This window comes from Centruroides sculpturatus, unplaced genomic scaffold (genome assembly GCF_000671375.1).
Source record: "Centruroides sculpturatus isolate CEXI.00-Female unplaced genomic scaffold, Cexi_2.0 scaffold397, whole genome shotgun sequence".
In the NCBI taxonomy this organism is placed as follows: Eukaryota; Metazoa; Arthropoda; class Arachnida; order Scorpiones; family Buthidae; genus Centruroides; species Centruroides sculpturatus.
In genome coordinates, this window is record NW_019384579.1 from 261,847 (window position 1) to 282,208 (window position 20,362).

Sequence of the window (20,362 nt, forward strand, 5' to 3'; positions counted from 1 at the left end):
AAAATGTCTGCTATAGGGTAAATGTCCTTTAAGTTTGGCAATAAGGTAAGGACTTCTCCTTATCACATTGATGTCCTCCCTTTCAATTTTGCCATTTTGATAGCTGCATACTTCACATTAATCAGTAAATGAGAAGCCAAACATAGTTTGAGTACAATTTATTAAAAATCTTGTATATTAAACATTTATTTACTTTATCTTTTATGGAATATTTTATCTAACAAGTTTAACTGCTTTTCGAGATAAATCACAATAGAAATTTTACAAATATTTAGAAAGATTTTTGTTATCCACTGGATGGATAACATAAAATTAATTTACACCATAATGCAACCCTCTCCTTTCTTTAATTACATGTACTGTACAGTTTGTGCCCCTGTTTATGTGAAAATTCAGCTAACTCTTTAACTAAAATGCAATTTTTGTTATCCGCTGGATCCACATGGTAAGGTAAATGCACCGGTAGTGGACACTGTGCATGAGTAGTGAACACTTTGAACTTCAAATATGAGTAATAAAGTTGTAGATGGCTTCACTGTTCAAACATACAAATCATTCAGTAGACAGAAGTTCTGTCTACTGAATGATTTGTATGTTTGAACATAAATTAAAATTTAAACTAATTAAAAATACCTATTTCTGTTTCTAGTAAGTATTTAAATGTTTGTAGGTTACCTGAACCATCTTCAGGAATACAATCTTATAACTTTAAATTTAAAGTATTTGAAACAAAAACTAAAATTTATAGTCATGGAGTTTTTAACGTTGTTTTAACCATGTATCAATACTGGAGTATTCTTATCTTATCCTTCCTTTTTCTCTCCTCTCATCTTTCGTTTGTCTGTTTTTACAAGTGTGTCGTGAAAGATAAAATTGGAAAAACATCTTTTGAAAATGCCGTAAATTTTGAATAATTTATATTAGAATTTAAGTAACCCATTTTTCTGATACTTAAATGTGTTTCAAAGAGAGATGTCATCATTTTGATGGTTTGTTATATTAATTGATTTATATATCTGAAATAAGGAATGTTCCTTTGTTTAAATGTTTACTATTAAATAGCCATAAAAACATTTTATTTTTGCAGTTCATTATTTTAAATATAAACAGATAATGATCAATGTACCTAAAAGTCGTGTTTTAAAGAAATATTGTGCACCTCTGTTTTTTAAAATAATAAAATACTGTAATTAGTCTTTGTTGGCTCTATTCTTATTCCAAGATTCATTGGTTTATGTACGTAAAGGGAAATGGTTTTGTGTTCATAAGAAAATTACATGCTTAAATTTGATATTTCTGACATTTATGCACAAAACCCAAAAATATAAAACAAAAAATATTACGTGGGGCGATGTTTAAATTTTCAGTTTTTATTCTATTCCTGTAGCTAAGCAAAGATAGAGTAATAAATACTTAAAAATGAAACCAGTGTACTGGATCTTATTCTGGGAAATACTATAATCTGCCAGAATTATTTCCAGTGCTGTAAGTAGCTTTCCATGCGCTCCATACAAGGAATTTTTGGTCCCCTTTTTGGAAAAAATAAACACAATAGTTAATTTTTAACTTTGACCATTTCTGATCATGTTACAGAATCGATGCCACAGTGACAAAATTTAAATTTGATTATAAGAATTTTTTGATATCCATTTCAGGTCCTCTTTTGTCCTTGGCTCTGTATACCTGTTGCACCTGCCTAGTTATTGCACTGATTATTCCTTTTTTTCTTAATGAAATAACTTTTTGAAATTGTAAATTTTTCAAGTATCTTTTTATACAAGGATTGTACTGAATTTTGGTAACTATTAATTAGAAGTAAAATTAATGTTTTTATGTAAATTGTAATGACCTGTAATATGTTTTTTATCTTTATTTACTTTTCTAAAAAAAAATTTTGATGGATGCATATTTTCCATAATTATGGAAGTTGAAATGGATTTCTAATGCAAGGGAATTTAACTGTTTGCATTGAATGAAGAATGGTTTGAATGACATATAATTTGCATGTTAACTTTGCAGCTGCCTGTAAATGAAACCAAACAAGTGATTATATAATGGGTATGACTGTATGGGGATGAGTTTAAATTCTTTCCATCCATCAGTAACTGAACAGAAATTCAACAAAAAGTACAGGTAACCCCCGTATAACACGGTAGTTACGTTCCAAAAAATTGCCGTGTTATGCGAATCCGTGTTATACGAAACAAAGAACTAATAAGAAAAGGATGGTTAGGTTCCAAAAATTAAAAAAACATGCTACTATATTTTCATAATTAAGATAAATATCTTCATTAAAATTTTTAAGTGATACATATTAATATAAATTAAACAATATTTTCTTCGTCATCACTAAAAACACTATTAATTAACCGAGAGCGTTTTCTTTTTGGCAAGTTATCCTTATCCTCTGAGCATTTTTCTGCATTATCTTCAGATCCAAGCTTTACCTTTTGCAAAATGTATGTAATTTTAGATTTCTTGCTTCTAGTTAAAAGATCTTTATAAATTTCCTTATATGGTGCTAAGCACTTATGAAGAATAAAGCAAGTATGGAATAAGGGAAAAACATTCGACAACATCAGAAGCAGAAGCGTCGCAATCTGGCAACATTGAAACAAGTTTCGAGAAGGACCACCTGTATCGACAGAAGGCGAGAAGAGAAAATTTACATACTTAAGTACTAATAGTTTACGAAAATAATAATTTTCGTGAACTATTATTAGTTAAGTATGTAAAAATTTATTACATTTCATGTTGTACGAGGGTTTTACCCATTTCTCGAACCGTATCAGAGTGAATCCGTGCTATAAAAGTACTGTGTTATACGGGGGTTACCTGTATTAAAATATAATTTAGATATGTTGCATTACTTGATGATAATTTTTGTTTTAACAAAATCAGACTTATCTATATACAATTTCAAAATTCATTATGATATTTTTATCAACATCTCATTACTTCCGAATATTCTTATTGAATGAAGAAACAAGGATAGAATCTCTCGTAGATTCTATAAACAACGTATTATCAATTTAGATTTTTAAGTTAATTTTTAAACTTGTAATACACTTTGTGTTAAAGATAATTAACTATGCAACATGTGAAAACTGGATTTAAGTTCAAAGCATGTCACTATACCAGAAATATCTAGCACAAACTAAAAATAAAACATCTGAGTTTTAAATCATCTTCAGGTTAGAGACCATTGAACATCTATATGAAAATTCAAATATTACTTTAAAAACATGAAACAATTATTTGATTGGTTGAAAATGCCAGTGTCAATAATGAGAAAGCAAAATATATTTTTATGTAATAAGACATTGTATTAAAGCCAAACAATTGCTGGATTAGTTCAGGCTATAATACTTCTGTTATTAATAAATCAAATACTAAGCAATTTACAATATTTATATTTGTAAAAATTATGTATAAGTACAAGTTAAGAAACATTGGAATTTCTAATTTTCTAATATTGAAACAAGATGGCAGAGAGGTTAAGGTGGCAACCCACCATTCTGGAGGACTCTGGATTGAATCTGGACAGTTTGAAAAACCCCAGGAAATTTTCAGGGATGGTCTGTCCTGGATATATTGAACTTGCTATCTGGTTACCCCCCATTGTGGGTTTGCTAAAATGGTCCTTTTAGTGCCCACAGAGCAATGTTTTAAAAATAAATCACATGAAAATAGCCTTATTTTTCTAGTTTTACATATAAGTGAAGCCAATACACTAGTATACATCATATACATACTTTTAATTAACTGCAATTTAACATTGTGACTTTGTGTTGCTTCTGGTCAGTTTAGCAAGAATTGTGATTTGATAAAATACTTAAGTTATAGAAAGTTCTCTTTTTGCATAATGGAATTACTGTAACTGTGCAGAAACAATGGGATTTAAATACAGGTCAGGTTAAGAAAAATTTTAAATAGGAATAAAACATTACTAAAAGAAATAATTTCAATTAAGTATAAATATCCTTATTCAAATATATTTGGTCCAAACATATGTTCTTGAACTGTGCTTGGATTAACTTCAGCTTATAAGAACAGTTAAACTGAAAGAGAAATAAGAATATGGAATGATGAGTTTATGTACTTTATACTATGGGCTGTATGATTGTACATAATCAGCAAAATTCAACAAATTCAATACAGGAGCATCAGCCAATGTGGGATAAGGCATAAAATCTTAATTTTCAAATTTATTGGAAAAGTTTGAGAATCATGATTCAATTTAATCTGGATCCTGCATGACAATGTAATATCTAAGTAATTATCTAATCAATCAATTTAGAATCAAGAAATTTCATTAAAATTAAAAATATAATGAATGTTTCACCCATTAGTAACTAAAAATAATTTTAGATCATTGAACAAAAATTATTACAGAAATTCCTATCTTATTATTATATTATTGTTATATAAATAAATTATAAAACAATCTAGTTTTCAATTTTTATATCTATTTCACAAACTGAATAAATTATGAGACGTAATAAATTATTTAATATCAATGAATTATTAAATGTATATTCATTAAAATTTTACACTTTTGAGATCAGAGTAATTTATTTACATGATAGATAATATACATAGGTTGTAATGGAAAGTAGGTTAACATTTATCGTTTTTGGAAATAATATTGAATTAATCATCTTTGGTAATGTTTATGTAAATATCTTGTAAATATAGTCAAAAAATATATAATACTAAATAATAATGAAAACAAATTTAAAAATCATTAAATAAAATATTGTCTCTTCTAATTTTCTTTATATACATGGTTATCTGACTAGAAAAAGTTCAAAAGTTCGCATTTAGATTCTATAAACAAGCCTGTATAATAAAGTCAAATTTTCAAAAAGATGCAAGAGCTGCATGGAAATTATGCACCATAATGTATGATGCATATTTTTTGTTGGTAGTGGTCACCGTGTAAGGGAGAACCAATCTGGATATTCTGTGATCAGTTCCCTGACAATATTTCTGTCTGTCGCATTTGCTTCATCTTGATGAAGAATTGCATTGAAACATTTCTGCAAACCTTCCCTTTGGTGTAAATGTTCGTCATAACTCGAGTTTTTGATTATATTACTGACGAGATTCAGATAACAATATCGCCTCTAAAAAAGAAAAAATAAATGCAAAACTTTAAAATGGTAAAGTTGGAATAAAAATTTTATTTAAATATAACTTACGTTATCGCCCGGTGGAAGATCGGTCAGTTGGCGAACAATTATATCGATCAAGACTTTTGTATCATTTAAGTAAAATAACTGTACAGTTTTTGAGTTTGAAAATAAATCACTTAACATTTTCATCACAGAATTTGGAGTATTTACACAGTAATTCAACAGCTTGGTAGGATCATCTAGAAAAAAATTTCAATTATTAAAATATATTAAATTTTAAAGAATGTATGTATATTTGTGCCTTACGTTCTCGATTGATCAGCAACATTAATTTTTCAGTAAGAATTTTAGCGTCTCTTCTAGATTCAATAAAAGAGAGTACTGGATTTTCATTTGCAGTTTTATGATGTTGATTGAATGCTAAAAGTACAGCTAAACACTGATCTCCAACTGCTTCTTTCTCTTCATCTCCTTTATCAGATTCTTCTATCATATCCAGCAGAAATTCCAGAAATTTTTCATTTATATAATCTGAAATTATTTTATATTCTTTAATATTTTTTCATGGTTTTATATATTTATAAATGTGGATTATTGCATACCATAAACACAATTAGATGGTTGCTGCCCTGTACAGAACAGAAGTGTCAACAAATAGGCTGAATATTGAAGTCTTTTCAGATCTATTTATAGGATTGCATTTTTAATAATTTTATATTTAAAACTTTTTTTTTATAAAAATATTTTATACCATCATTAATACTCTGCATATCTCTAGCTAATTCCATTGGTAGGATAGAACTCAATAGCTGATCAATAACATTCTGATCCAATTCACAGAGTCCTATAAATATCTGCAGCATTGCAATTCTCAATGTTCTTCGTGGTTCCTATTGAAAAATAGTTTACAGAATGGGTTATCCTCAATAAATTTAAGATGAGTGGTGATGGATAATTTTTACCATCTGATAATATGTGACTAGAAGATGCAGAGCTTCATAATCATTTACTTGAATTGCTTCACAAGTTATTCTTGGATCTGCATCTAGCTAAAATATATTTAAATAAAATTTCATTAATACCAACAATAATAATAATAAAATATTTTCTAATATTTTTATTTTGTAATTTAATAAACTACTCACTAATATTCTGTATAATTCTTCTAAAAGGCCTTTAATAATTGCTTCATCTTCGTGCACGGGCCAACTACGTTGTTGTTCATCATTTCTACAATACCATAACTGTCTGAATATTTCTTCAAGCTTTTTTCTATCTTCTCCATGAATGAGGGATGATTTGTCCTCCTAAATTAATCATCATCAGCACTAATAAAAACTTTAGAAATAAATCAACTTCAAAATATTTAAAATTGTCAAATATAACTAAAATTTTACTACTTAAATGTGAAGAATATTCACCTGACATTTACTGAGATTTTCCTCCATTTGCAACCATATTGGTGATAACAAAGGTAATTCTTTTTTAAAACAACTTAATACTGTTGCTACTGCAACTTGTGATTTTTTGTAACTTAAGTCAGTACAGCTACGAATCTGCTCTATGAGTGCAGGTACCAGAGATGCAGGAACAACACAGTTAAAATCATTTGTGCTGTCGGTAACTGATCCACAATCCCGTAGTTCGGGCAAAACACAATTCTCGACAGGCATGTCCAAGCCATTCTTCAAAATTTCTTCTATAACTTCTCTTTCAACTGTACTTAAACTATTCTCTGAATTGCATTTATCTTCTAAAATGTAATCATCTTTTGTACCATTTTCATTGATTTTACTAGTTTCTTCACTTGAACAATTAACTTGATTATTAAACAAATTTCCTATTTTTTCTTCACACTGATCTTCATTTATGATCTTACTTTTTACTATATTTTCTGTCAGATTGTACAGAGTATTTGGTTCTACATTTTCTTGCTTACATTCAGCATACGTCAAACCATCGTCCTGTTGAACATTTGCTAAAAAATTAGAAACTTTCATATTAAAATAATTAGTTTAAAACATTTTGTTCATTTTACCAAATAATCTGAACAAAATGAATTGTAAAATATTTTTGCTAGATAACTGATAATTAAATACAACCAAATCTGAATAAAGTAATTTTGTTTACAGAAAAACTACCATATTTACATGAAAGTAAGACATCTTAATTTCTATATAGTTCACTCACAAATATTTTTTTTAAACAAACAACAACAAATTTACATAAAGAGAAATACTCAATATTTATTGCAATTAAAATAAGTTATTTATATGCCATTGTCTTCCATGGTATCAAAATTGGAAACCTCTTCATCTTCATTTGACATGTTAAGCCCTACTGAATCAACAATAATGCTGTTTTAGTCATGTTTCTGAGTCATAGTTTTAATCAGTACATACATGTAGTTGATTAGCAATAGTAGACTAAAACAATGCTAATCAACACTAGAATAGATGCTCACATGCTATCATACGCAATGCCAATTAAAGCATCAGAAATGCAACATTTCTTGAAAGAACACTGCACAACTTTTTCTGGCATTTTCATTCAAGTACTTACTACATTAGTGTAATATACTAACAAGATTGAGCTAAGTTGACTTCTTAAATATTTTCTGTTACAAATATTGATAGAATAAAATCATAAAAATGATGCCATGGAATTAGTGACAGAAATAAGATGCATGGTATTACAGGTCAATAACTATGACATATATCAAATCTAAGAAGCACCCTATTTTCAGAGATACTAAAACCTGAAAAGAAAAGTGTGTCTTACATTATGATACAAGGGCTATTTTTTAAATAAGGTAAGTCTTTTAATAAAAAGAAAAATACTGTAAATATCATCTATATATATATAATCAAGATGGATTGATAATAATAATAATAATCAGCGCAGAGCCCAAATGGTTAGGAGTTGAAATTTGGTACACAGTTAGTACATCACAAGAATGCACATTTAGAAGGAATTTTTTGAAATTCCCCCCAGGGGAGAGGGACAGGTTTAAGGCTTCGACAATGGAAGTGTTAACAGAAAGTGACGTGCAAGATTTACAGGTGCAGATGTGGTTTTTTGTGTTTTTGCAGGAAATCGAACATTTTTTAACCCATCTAAAAATTCTCTAATTAGTCTGGAAACAGGGGGATCTAATTCTTGCATTCTTTGAAAACAGGTAAGATTGACTATAACATAATAATCTTAATCTTTGCTATCGTTACTTTTTGCCCAAGCAACACCAGGCCTATCTGCTAGTTAAAATATATTTTTTCCCATATTCTACATACTTTTATCTGCTTTTCTACATAATTTCCATTTTTGTTCAAACATTTGTCATACCGCTCAAAAATTTTTTAAATTCCAACTTCAAAGAAATCTGCCACCTGCTGCCGGAAGACATTAAGCCGCGCTGCTTGTCTTGTATGGCACGATGGAGTTTTCTGAAAGTCACAATAAGCATCAGAATTGATTGTTAGTGGATTTTATGCCAAGAGGTACAACAAAGTCCCTTTCCTGTCCTAAAAGACAGTTAACACGATCTTTTGTGCTAAAATCGAATAACAGATCATATCTTACAGTCGGCAGGCAACTCAATTTTCTTAAACGTTATAAACTTCTACAGCTCAGCACACAGACAGACGACATGGCTGCAAATGGTATCTAAACACGCGCAAAGCATAATGAAAGCAGATGCTCATGCACACTGCTGCAATTGCACGTCATTCTCACTCTCATTCACAAACGGACCTTGTTTAAATAATAGCCCTCGTACATAACAATTAAAATTTCATTAGCTTAATGCAAATTGTTTTTTGGTCATTTTATTTTAAATATTTTAGTTTCGTGACTCATGTACTTTCACTATTCACTATTTTATGAAAATTATGATTTAATTATATGTTCATTCAAATTTTTTAATATACTGGATAATATTATGATTGAGAGAGCAGTTTATCATTGAATAAAAATACTACTATTAAAGATTATCATAATTATTATATATTTTATAATAATTCATAATATTGCATTTCAAATCAAACTTTTTTCTAATTTAAATACTGTACATAATTGAAAAAATATATATTCATAAAGGTTAACACTAAAAACTAAAGAAAATAGAGGAAGAACAAGCTGTCTTACATTGTTTTAATGTAATTTTCATTATTTTCTAATAGTTTTAATTTCAAATTTTGTATCCTTTATTTGATATATAAAAAAACCATTTAGTATTTAATCTTTACTTAATTTAAAAACAGAATTTTTTGTAAATCTCTGTTTCTAAGTATTGTGTCTAATGATGTAATGCAGCAACATTCATTGTTAGGTTTATCTCGTATTGGTTTTTCGAAATAATGTGCTAGTACGAAACGCCTTGCATTTTACTTCATACCTTCATTACTTCAAAAATTATTACTTTTACGACAAAACGAAAATAGTAATTGATATGAACTATACATAGTTATTAACATTTTAAAGAATAAACTAACATGTATATAATAATAATAATGAAACAAACTTATACCAATAATAAAAATTCTAAAAATATTTTCATATTTAACAATATAAAAAGAAAAAACTTTTTTAAGACTATTGTTAAGAGAAAGATCAGTTAAAAATTATTTATGTTAATTATATTTGTTTACTGAAGTGTGACAATGTTAAATGTCCATGATGTCATAATTGTAATTAAGAGTTAAAAAAAAATTTATAAATATTAACATTTCAAAATGCCTAATTTAGTCTTGCAAGACACTAATTTTATATTCAACAACAAAAATATTAATTTAGGATTAGAATTTAAAATTTTTATTAATGTAGGATGAAAATAAATTAACAACTGTATAAAAAAAAAAATCACAAATTTAATTACACTTACTCATCTTGTGTGGCATTTGCATACTGCACGAGTTAGTTGTTTGCTGCAGATGATAACTCCTACAAGCTTCTATTAACTGCCTAAAAGTAATTAGAAATTAATTGTTTAGTAACGAAAAATTCAAAATCTAACGCAGAAGAAACAACTTACATCAAAAATTTTTTCTGTTTATTAGTTTTATCGTCTTCACTTTCTTTTGGAATTAATTTCAGAATATCTTCTACAAAATTCACTGCTTCTACCATTGTCAGCTGTAATATAATGAAAATATCTTATTATATTGTTAAAATTTACTTATATTCATATTTAAGAACGAATGGCTGACATTACAACAAAATTTTGTGCATTAAATGAAGTTTTCTCTGAAAAAATTAATTTTATTGTATCCGAGTAAGAGAAATCAATTGCAAAATCATATTAACTATAGAAGTTTCCATATTTTCAATACATTTTTACAAAAGAAAAACTGAAAATAGAATTTTAAAAAAATCATTTGTAACCTGATTTCTTAAAATCACTTTCATTATTTTAGTTAATTTTACTTAAAAAAAAAAACGTAGATTAAATTATCCAGAATAACAAAATTATTAAAACTTATTAAATTATCCAATAGAAAATTCACTAAAACAGATGTAAAATTAGATGACCTTACTCAAATTTTAACAAAATTACTACTTATTAGGAATTTTTCTTTTTTAAATATCAAGTTAAAAATTTCAATGTCGCACATCGTGTAAAAGATGCCGAATTTTTTAATCCGTAGTTTCTTATATAATGCACAAAATTACATAATCAGGTCAGACAATTATTGCAAGAAATACCAATAAAATTTTCTCTTTAAGACTACAAAAATTAAAAAAATCAATAATTAAAAAATAAAAAGAAAGCCATTAAAATATTTTTAGTAAATGATTCGAAAAATTAGGGAAATAATTTATTAAATTCTTCTAATTAATTTTTTTCTGTGCTAACATAGATATTATTTAGACATGTGTTAGGGATCTGTTCCATTTTAACGAAGAGAAGAGACTGAACTACATTACAACAGCTGCAATTATAAGAATACCAGATCATATTAAACTGTGAAGTTTCAATTACAAATTTAGTCCAATATAAAACTTCATAATTCATCTATTAAATTATGGTTAAGCCATTCGTTAACTTTATAACGCAACGGCATAATTTAACGGCAATTAATAAAACCTTTAGTAAAAAAATTCAAATGCGAAAAAATATATATAAATTAAATATACAAAAAAGTATTAAAAAATTATAATTTGCTTTATCTTGTACTATACATTAAATACACAATTATAAATTGCATTCTTTTGTTTCTTTATTAACATTATTAAAATTACAGACATCTTATTTCCTCATTAAATATTGAAAGGAAAAATACAGGCAATGTCTGAATAATTGTTCATTAAAGTGGAGTACGATGTTTAATAAACTTTGTCTTGGTCAATAATAAAACTGTTCTTATTCATAATGTGCGCGTTGCTATAATAGTGGGCAAATAATTACAGATAATTAACAAATAAATAGATATATATTTTAATCTTTATTTACTTGTTAATTATCAGTTCTTATTTGTTGCTAGCACAGACAGACGTAATAGGCTATCGCTTGATCTTGTTAAAAACTTTACATAGTTTAAACTATAATTATAAATATTCATTTCTCAGATGCAGAGGCAAATTTAGGAGCATACATCATCTATACATTTTTATAAATTATTTATCATTTTAACATTAAATAATTGTTCTTTCTGGAAAATTACATTTTTTAAAATATGCATGAGGTTACTCCTAGAACGTTGTTTCTTTAAAATTTTTAAATCATCTAATACTTTTACTATTTGTAATGTATAACAATATTTGATTAATATTAACCGAACAATTAAGCAAAATTTATACATTGCAATTATATAAATTTGCTGCGTATTAACCAACTAGAATAAAGTTTGCAAAAAAAAAATCTGAATTTTGAATGAAGAGATTTAATTCTTTTCTTGGCCAAATGGATGCTAATTTGACGAGGAGGGATGAGAAACTTAAGCACCACCCAAGATATTTTTAAATGACATTTATTTATCGAAAGGGTGTGCCTCCAACATTTTAAGACATTAATTCTGTTGAATAAGCTAATTTAATTAATAGGACAAAGGAATTTAAAGTGATTAATTTCAAGATTTTAATTATTTTATTAAAACTTTTTTCAATTTATTACAAAAAAATAAAGGTAGTTAAATTCTTGATATATAAGATTTAGTATTCAAAATGACATAGTTTAAAATCTCATTATCTATGTTTTATATTTATTTTAAAATAAACTTATCAATTTTGGATTAAATTTTCAAAATTTCGTTGCGACTGTATTAGAAACAACATTTAAATTCGATATATATAATTTAAAAATTACTTTTAATATAATATGAATCTGAAAAAAAATTATTACATAAATAAGACTCTTAGTTTGAGTTAACCAGAAAAGTAATAATAATAATTACAGTCAAAATAATGCCTCCAATAATGGCAACCTTTAAAGAGTGGTCATTTTTTGGGGAATTTTTTTTGAACAAAAAATGCATACAAAACCTCTAAACAGCAGCCATTTTCTATGTTCCTGTCAGTGTTGTTGTTTAGAGGTCTGACTGTAGAAGACTACTGTAATTTTTACTTTTAAAAAAAATCAATGTTTCCCACTTCATTGAAAAATTTGAATTAAATGCTATACTGCTACATACATAATATTATTATTGTTTTATTTGTGGTATTTTAAAAATAATCAGAAAAATAGCAATTGTGGCTTATTGTTATTTAATATATTCTTCGTACCAAGTAATTTTACTTAAATTTGCATATTTAAAAGAAAGTTATATATCAATTTTATTGTGATTTAAAGTCATTTATTTACCTTCTTTCAACTAGACTAAATGTAATTTTAAATTCAAATAAAAGAAATTATAACACAATTACCAGTAACTGTTAAACTATTAAAATTTTAATTTTACTTTACAATTCCAAGTTGCAAAGATTTAAAACACAATGTCTATATTGTTCTAGTGAACTTCACAAAGTCATTTTCAATTCCGAGCGTACACAACAAGAAAAAAAATCAAAATTAAAACATGCTCCACTTTTAATTTTTTTTTTATATTGCACTAATTCAAAACAAAAGACATTGGCCATCTGTATGATCCAGATTTTTATTTTCAAACCTAAATGTAATATTTTCTTCTGCTACATGCTGACTTATGCTTGTATAAATCTAATATTAAATACTATGATTACATGCAGTTTTTGTAAAAATTTATACAATATTTTAAATAATTGGCAGCAGAATATATGCAGAATGATCCGCATATTGTCTCTGTATAAATATGTAAATTTAAAAAGTACGAATACAGACGAATAATCAGCATTACGAGTTGTCTCATCCGTATGCTGATTATTTACTTATGTATAGGTAATTATTAATCCTTTGTATAATTAACAATTGGTAAATTTTATATATCAGATGAAATTTTACATTTTAATAAACAAATACCAATAATCTCGTACTGTTTGAATAGATTTATTCTGAAACTTAACAGTTTTCCTAGTTTGTTTAAACAGTTATAGTTGAATGATAATTTAAGTATTTTATTTTTTGTATTTTCATAGAAATGATGTCTATCATTTAATGCCATTTGTTAATCTTGAAAACTGCCCAAAACAAACAATAGAAAACTAAAATTAATAGGTTAAAAAAAAAAAAAATGTATTAAATTGTTACAAACATTTAAACGTCCATTAATTACGCGTACGGTTTAAGAGGAAACGGATGTTACAACAAGTCGTATATGATGTTATATCATCATATACGACGGAGAAGTGAAGAGACCGAGAAATCATCTACGTAGAATTTTTAGCGGCATACGAATTTGTTCGTTTAAACCCACTTACCAGTTACACGAATAAACTACGAGAAAATATTTATAGAATTTTAAGTAATTTCTTCAAAGTCGGGGAGTCCACAAACAATCGAACACATAATTAAAGGAGAAGGGTTTGTCAAGAGTACGTCGTCTTTCAAAACAGTAAAGGATGGGACACGGGAGACAAAAGTAATTAATTAATAGAAGGCCCTCATCGATAATGCAAAAACCATCGCTTAAGAAATTCCGCTAACCTAACAGTTATAATTATAAGAAACTGCATTTTAACAAAATATAATAAAAATACATCATACAAGACACAGAATATTTCTATAAACAAATACAATGAAATATATCATAACAATATAATTAAAATCAACCAGATAAAGCTTAGCTGATTAAATTTAATGTATCTGATTATAATGCTATGACATTAGCATACTAAAATAAAACAACTGTATGTAAAAATACATACTTTTTTCATAATGCTACATTATAAACATATACCTGTTCCATCTCTATGTATGATTTTGGAATGTAACCAATATTTCCCTGCTTATTGATAGCATAACACCAATTTTCATCATCGTTATTCTCTTCCAACACTGCAAATCTTTCTCCTACAGTAAAATCTAACACGTTTTTGTAACGAGAACAAAAACTGTACAGAGAACGACAAACTTTAAGTCTAGCCATCTATATCAAAAGACCAGCACTAACGTCCACATCTGCTGCTAGCAGATCACTGAGAGCAGACGCAGATATGTCGATTACAAAACCACCGGCCTACAATTTTGACGTCATCGAAAATTTATAAAATACTGTATATAAAAATATAAAATATTATATTAAAAAAATATAATTTTCTTTAAATAAAACATTAATATTTAATTATTAATAATTACATTAAGCGATGAATTATTAAATTAATTTAAAATTAATTCCGATTATTTTCAACTTTAATTATATAATTAGGTTGTAATCCCATATGGAATCTATTATGGAAACGCTTTTATCTATACGTGTAATCGGTTCAAAAATGTTTTAAAATTTTTCCTTCTTCGGCGGGGTTTAGTTTCGGAAGGAACTTGTTTAAAATTTTAAATTAGGTGACCTTGTTTTGTCATTTCCTGATTCGATTTGGCATTGAAAAATATTTATCGGGATAATTACGTGATAACGGGTGTTGGTTTCGAATTATATGTTTATATTTTATAATGAAATGTTTTTTTTAAAAGAATAATTATTAGTTTGCTACTCGTATCTAATTGTGTTTTTCTTCTCAAGCATCGGCATTTTATAGTCCGTTATTAGCTTCGATCAAAAGCCTGCAGAGCGGAGGTGCCAATGGTGCCAAGGCACCATTGGCACCTCCGCTTTGCAGGCTTTTGATTGAAGCTGGAAAGTATACATTTTCCATTTTCTTTAATCAACTTGTAGCAACCAAGTGGACATGTGCGACGATGTGTTTCCTAAAGGCTGGAGGTAGGTAATTCCGTCCGGCATTTGAGGAATTTCATTCCGTTACTTCACAGATTTTGTAGTGATAAAGTTAAAAGAGAAATCTCAACAGTTTAAGGTGTTAAAAACAAACTTATTTTAGGCAACTTGGAGTAAAATTTTTCATTTTTTCCCCTCTCTTTCGAAGATTTATTTATCTTGAAAAATTACAATATTCTGAAACAATAACTCATTACTGAAAGAAAATTTTGTTTTCAAGAACGTGTTCGATAGAATACTTTAGTCTGAGAACTCGATTTAACAGTAGCAATTAGAAATGTCTGGGACAATGAAGTCATTAGTTACTAACCAATTAGTTTGAATAGAGTGGTACTAATGTTCACCTTCGGGCAATATTCGATTATTCTGACCGTTTAGATCACCCTTGATTTCAATCTTAATGACAATTCTTATGTTGAGGCCATGAGAGATTTTACTCCGAACACATTATTCAGAAAATTCGCAGAATTTATTTCTAAAAGTAGATGGCACGTAAAAATTAGCCACTTTTTACGATTTATCTGTTTTTAAGAGAGATGTAAGAATTTAGTCTTTGTTCTACAATTATAATTCCTATGAGTTTGTATAATTTTCTCAATTTGGGTACCATATAACATCCCGAAATTAGGCCTTCGTTGGTTAAATGTCATGGATACTGAAGCTTACTTTCCATTTTGTGATTTCCATGCTATGTGATGATCATTTTCTCAGGGTTTTGTTTATTTTCTGTAAAACTAAAAACCGTTGGTAATGCTGATGATTCGTAAAATTCTGATATGTAGAAGTCTTCTTAAAAATGAAATAAACAAATATACAGTATTCACTTGTAACTTTGCGTGAGAAACACCATTACAGAGATTATCACATCGGTTTAGGTGCAAGAATAATTTTAAACATTGAATTAAAAGTAATTTTCCCGAATAAATTTTAAAAATTGCCATTATTTTAAAAAAATTTCTTCTTTCTTCTATTCAAAAAAGTTATTAAATAATATGGTAAGTATTAAAATATGCGAGGAAAAGACAATTAATTAATTATAACTTTCTGAATGTTTCTACTGGATGATTAAAGATTCAACTTTTATTTTTAACTAAATTTATTTGTTTATAATTTAATTAAACAACAAACATAAAATAAATATTAAAATAAAGAAAAATAACAAAAAATTTGTCACATAAATTAACAAAACGGTTCAGATTTGTTCGACACTTCTTAATGTCGTTTCGAGTTGTTTTATTTCGTCTTCATATAAACGTTCGATCGATCTCAGGAATTTGTAAAATGAATATTCCGTATCAGTTGTCGAAGAAATGGATGAAGATCGAGTGTTTTCCTCAACTTCGTGTGGTTTTAATAGAGGTTGTTGCTCATGTTCGAGTGAGTGTGTCTTATCCGGTTTTCTTTCTTTTACTTTGTCTTGTGGTCTATGTTTTTTCTGGTTGGATTCATCGTACCAATTTCGTTGAATCAACATGCCGCAGAAGGTGATAGTTGTTATAAAAAACAAAATCAACAGCGTCATTGTTAATGTTAAATATCGCCATTTCATTTGTTCGTTAATGGATACGGTTCCTGGATTGTCTGTAGCTGGCTCTGTAGCGACGGATTTTTGTATGTTTTCATTTAAAATAAGATCTAATTTTTCCAATTTTTTTTTATTCCTTAATTCTGTTAATTTAGATTCGAGCCAACTCATTGTAGACCTTAATTGTGGCATTGGTGGTTCGTATGACGCAATGATTACTTTGCGAATGACATTAGAAGGCACTTCCTTATCCGTCTCTGAATTGATAGAATGACTCTGTTTCATTATCCCAGGATAATTCGGATTATGTTCAAATCCTGAATGAAGTGTCGATGCCTCCTTGAGCTTATTCGAAAATGGATTTAAATTCATTTCCTTTGCTAGATGATGTAATTTCTGTTTAAATCTTTCAAAAGAAATTCTTCTATATTTGTCATCGATAAAGTGTGTATTGAAAAACTCTCTATAACTGTGTGGATCCCGTTCGGTATCGATGGTAGCAAATCCATTGTTTTCGCTTCTACGATACGTCGACGGATCGTGTTTTATCCATCTTGGTAAAGGAATAGTCATAATTTTTTTTAATAATAAAGAAAATATCAGAATTCGATATAGGCCTATGGCGAGAGAAAAATAGCAGCGAAGAAAACGCATTCTAACAATGTAAACGCTTTTCATTATTTCTTTGTAATAAATATTAAACAATGCATTATTTGTTTATTTTTTATACCAGACATGGGCAAATGCGACTCTTTTTGAGTTACATGCGGCTCTTGCTGAAAGTATTAAAATTGTAAAAATTATAATAAAAAGCAGAAATTATTTCCGTAATTTTGTGAAAATATGTTTATTAAAAAGAAAATCAATATTTGTTTTATATTATATAATAAAATCGTGGTACAGAACTGCAGCTCCCATATATGGAATCTATTATGGAAACGCGTGATACTTACATTATGATACAAGGGCTATTTTTTAAATAAGGTAAGTCTTTTAATAAAAAGAAAAATACTGTAAATATCATCTATATATATATAATCAAGATGGATTGATAATAATAATAATCAGCGCAGAGCCCAAATGGTTAGGAGTTGAAATTTGGTACACAGTTAGTACATCACAAGAATGCACATTTAGAAGGAATTTTTTGAAATTCCCCCCAGGGGAGAGGGACAGGTTTAAGGCTTCGACAATGGAAGTGTTAACAGAAAGTGACGTGCAAGATTTACAGGTGCAGATGTGGTTTTTTGTGTTTTTGCAGGAAATCGAACATTTTTTAACCCATCTAAAAATTCTCTAATTAGTCTGGAAACAGGGGGATCTAATTCTTGCATTCTTTGAAAACAGGTAAGATTGACTATAACATAATAATCTTAATCTTTGCTATCGTTACTTTTTGCCCAAGCAACACCAGGCCTATCTGCTAGTTAAAATATATTTTTTCCCATATTCTACATACTTTTATCTGCTTTTCTACATAATTTCCATTTTTGTTCAAACATTTGTCATACCGCTCAAAAATTTTTTAAATTCCAACTTCAAAGAAATCTGCCACCTGCTNGATAAAACAGTTTTCTTATAGATTTTTATAACTTTGTTAAATACTGTGTTTCAAATTGCAGCGTTTTATTTAGTGTGTCTATTGTGGTCTATTTCGTGTAATATCACAGGATGGAGTAATGATTAAAATACGAAATTTGGTACGATAGCCTGTGTATAAGGGGCATTGATGCTATTAAATTTTGGTGGTTATTAAAGGTCGAAAGGGCGGGGAGATAGAGGAGGTCGCACGTTATATCTCGTGAGGGATCGGACTCTGTGAAGATTTTACTTATAAACATTTAAAAGTTTTTATAAAACTCATCTCTACCCACAAAATTAAACGTTTTGTCATTTTATAATAATTAATAATATAAATAGTTTTTATGACAAAGTCTATTTTGCATATAAATTTAAATTAACTTAAATTTTTTTATCATCAATTAAATTTCAATAATTGTTTAAAATTTATTAGTTAAAACTTTAAATATACAGTAATTAAGTTTATTAATTTTATTTATTCTTTCAGCCCTGTGGGCACTAAGAGTGGTTTTTTTTATTAAATAAATCAACTCATCGTAGGTTTGGCCAGACCCTTAAAAACTGGATTTGATTGATTGCATAAGGCAACGCAACACATGGACGTTCTGCCAAGGGAAAATGCTTTCGAGGAAGACTTTCTATGGGAAAGTGACCCTTATTTAAATAATAGGCACACAAAAAAAGAAAACCCGGAGGACTTTACGTGGCCAGCCTTTGGTGAGGCGCAAACCTGTGACCAACTACTAGTGTTCAGTGGTTTCATCCACTCCACTACTAGTGGGCACCTCGAAAAATCTTTGTCGTGTTTCGGTCTGCCCAGATCCTATTCCGGAATTCCCAGAGTGGTAGGCTGATACTTTAGCCGCTCAGCCATCTAGCCCCGAGAAACAGCTAAAAATTAACTTAATACGAGAAAGCCAAGTTTGAAGTCGACTTAATTTTCATAAATGTTTATAGATAGTACAAATCAAGACGTCATTTTCTTCGCTTGTTCATATTCGCCGATTTCATTTGAAATCAAGTCTTATTCTAACGGGCAAAGTTGAAACAGGTCTGCTATTTAACTTTATCGAATCAATGAATTGATTCTTCAAAGCAATTCATTCTATATTTAATTAAAATCTTTACTTAAATTGAGAGTAAATTGTTTTAGATAATTATCTTCTACATTCAATTTATCACCTTTTACATATCAGTATAGTCGAAAATTAGCTATTAATTATTATAATAATCAAACACATTTTCGGGTAAAGGTCAAGAAGAATAAGATCGCATAATTCAATTTTGTTTCGCTTTGTTCAATATGATTTAATACAATTAATTGTTATAGGTACATGAGCTTTGTTACAACTGGAAGCTGTTAATAATATTTGATTCAATTTTCTCATATGTTAAAGGTGTGATAGTTTGACGGCCGGATGGCCGAGAGGCTAAGGTGGTACCCTACCTCTCTGGAGGACCCGAGATCGAATCCGGACGAGTGGTCCGTCCGGATATGTCGGGCCCCGTCCCTCACCATCCGGCCTCTCCATTGTGGACCTGGCCAAATCCATAATGGGCTTGCTTAAAGAGACCCTCTTAGTGCCCACAGGGCGGAAAGAATTAAAATAAAAAACAAAAACCCCGGCAAAACCCATAATGGTCATGCAAAGTAAAAAACTTTTTAGTGTCCACAAAGCGAAAAGAATTTTTATTAAAAATGTAACAATTAGTATATACTAATATTAAGAAATACTAAATAAATAATTACAATATAATTTCGACGGTTTAAAATATATTTTAATAAAAATAATATAAATTAATAAAATAAACGATATATA

General features: G+C 28.3%; 1 protein-coding gene across 1 annotated transcript; it reads right to left on the reverse strand.

Annotated features, from left to right (window-relative positions):
- Positions 1 to 4,564: 4,564 nt before the first annotated feature.
- LOC111624414 (NCK-interacting protein with SH3 domain-like) lies at positions 4,565 to 14,714 on the reverse strand. The gene is made up of 11 exons (XM_023367243.1): positions 14,444 to 14,714; positions 10,168 to 10,268; positions 10,018 to 10,097; positions 6,560 to 7,116; positions 6,284 to 6,445; positions 6,101 to 6,187; positions 5,890 to 6,028; positions 5,741 to 5,821; positions 5,445 to 5,669; positions 5,205 to 5,377; positions 4,565 to 5,129 (listed from the first exon to the last, which is right to left on the reverse strand). Exons 1-11 carry the CDS (start codon positions 14,630 to 14,632, stop codon positions 4,935 to 4,937), a joined length of 1,989 nt encoding a protein of 662 aa, XP_023223011.1. The 5' UTR covers positions 14,633 to 14,714; the 3' UTR covers positions 4,565 to 4,934.
- Positions 14,715 to 20,362: the final 5,648 nt, after the last annotated feature.

Excerpts from the sequence above, each read along its gene's own strand:
- LOC111624414 (XM_023367243.1), bottom strand. The coding sequence starts at position 14,632 with ATGGCTAGACTTAAAGTTTGTCGTTCTCTGTACAGTTTTTGTTCTCGT. Across the intron at positions 10,098-10,167 it reads AAACAGAAAAAATTTTTGAT|GCAGTTAATAGAAGCTTGTA; the intron begins GTAAGTTGTTTC and ends AATTACTTTTAG. Across the intron at positions 5,130-5,204 it reads ATCTTCCACCGGGCGATAAC|AGGCGATATTGTTATCTGAA; the intron begins GTAAGTTATATT and ends TTTCTTTTTTAG.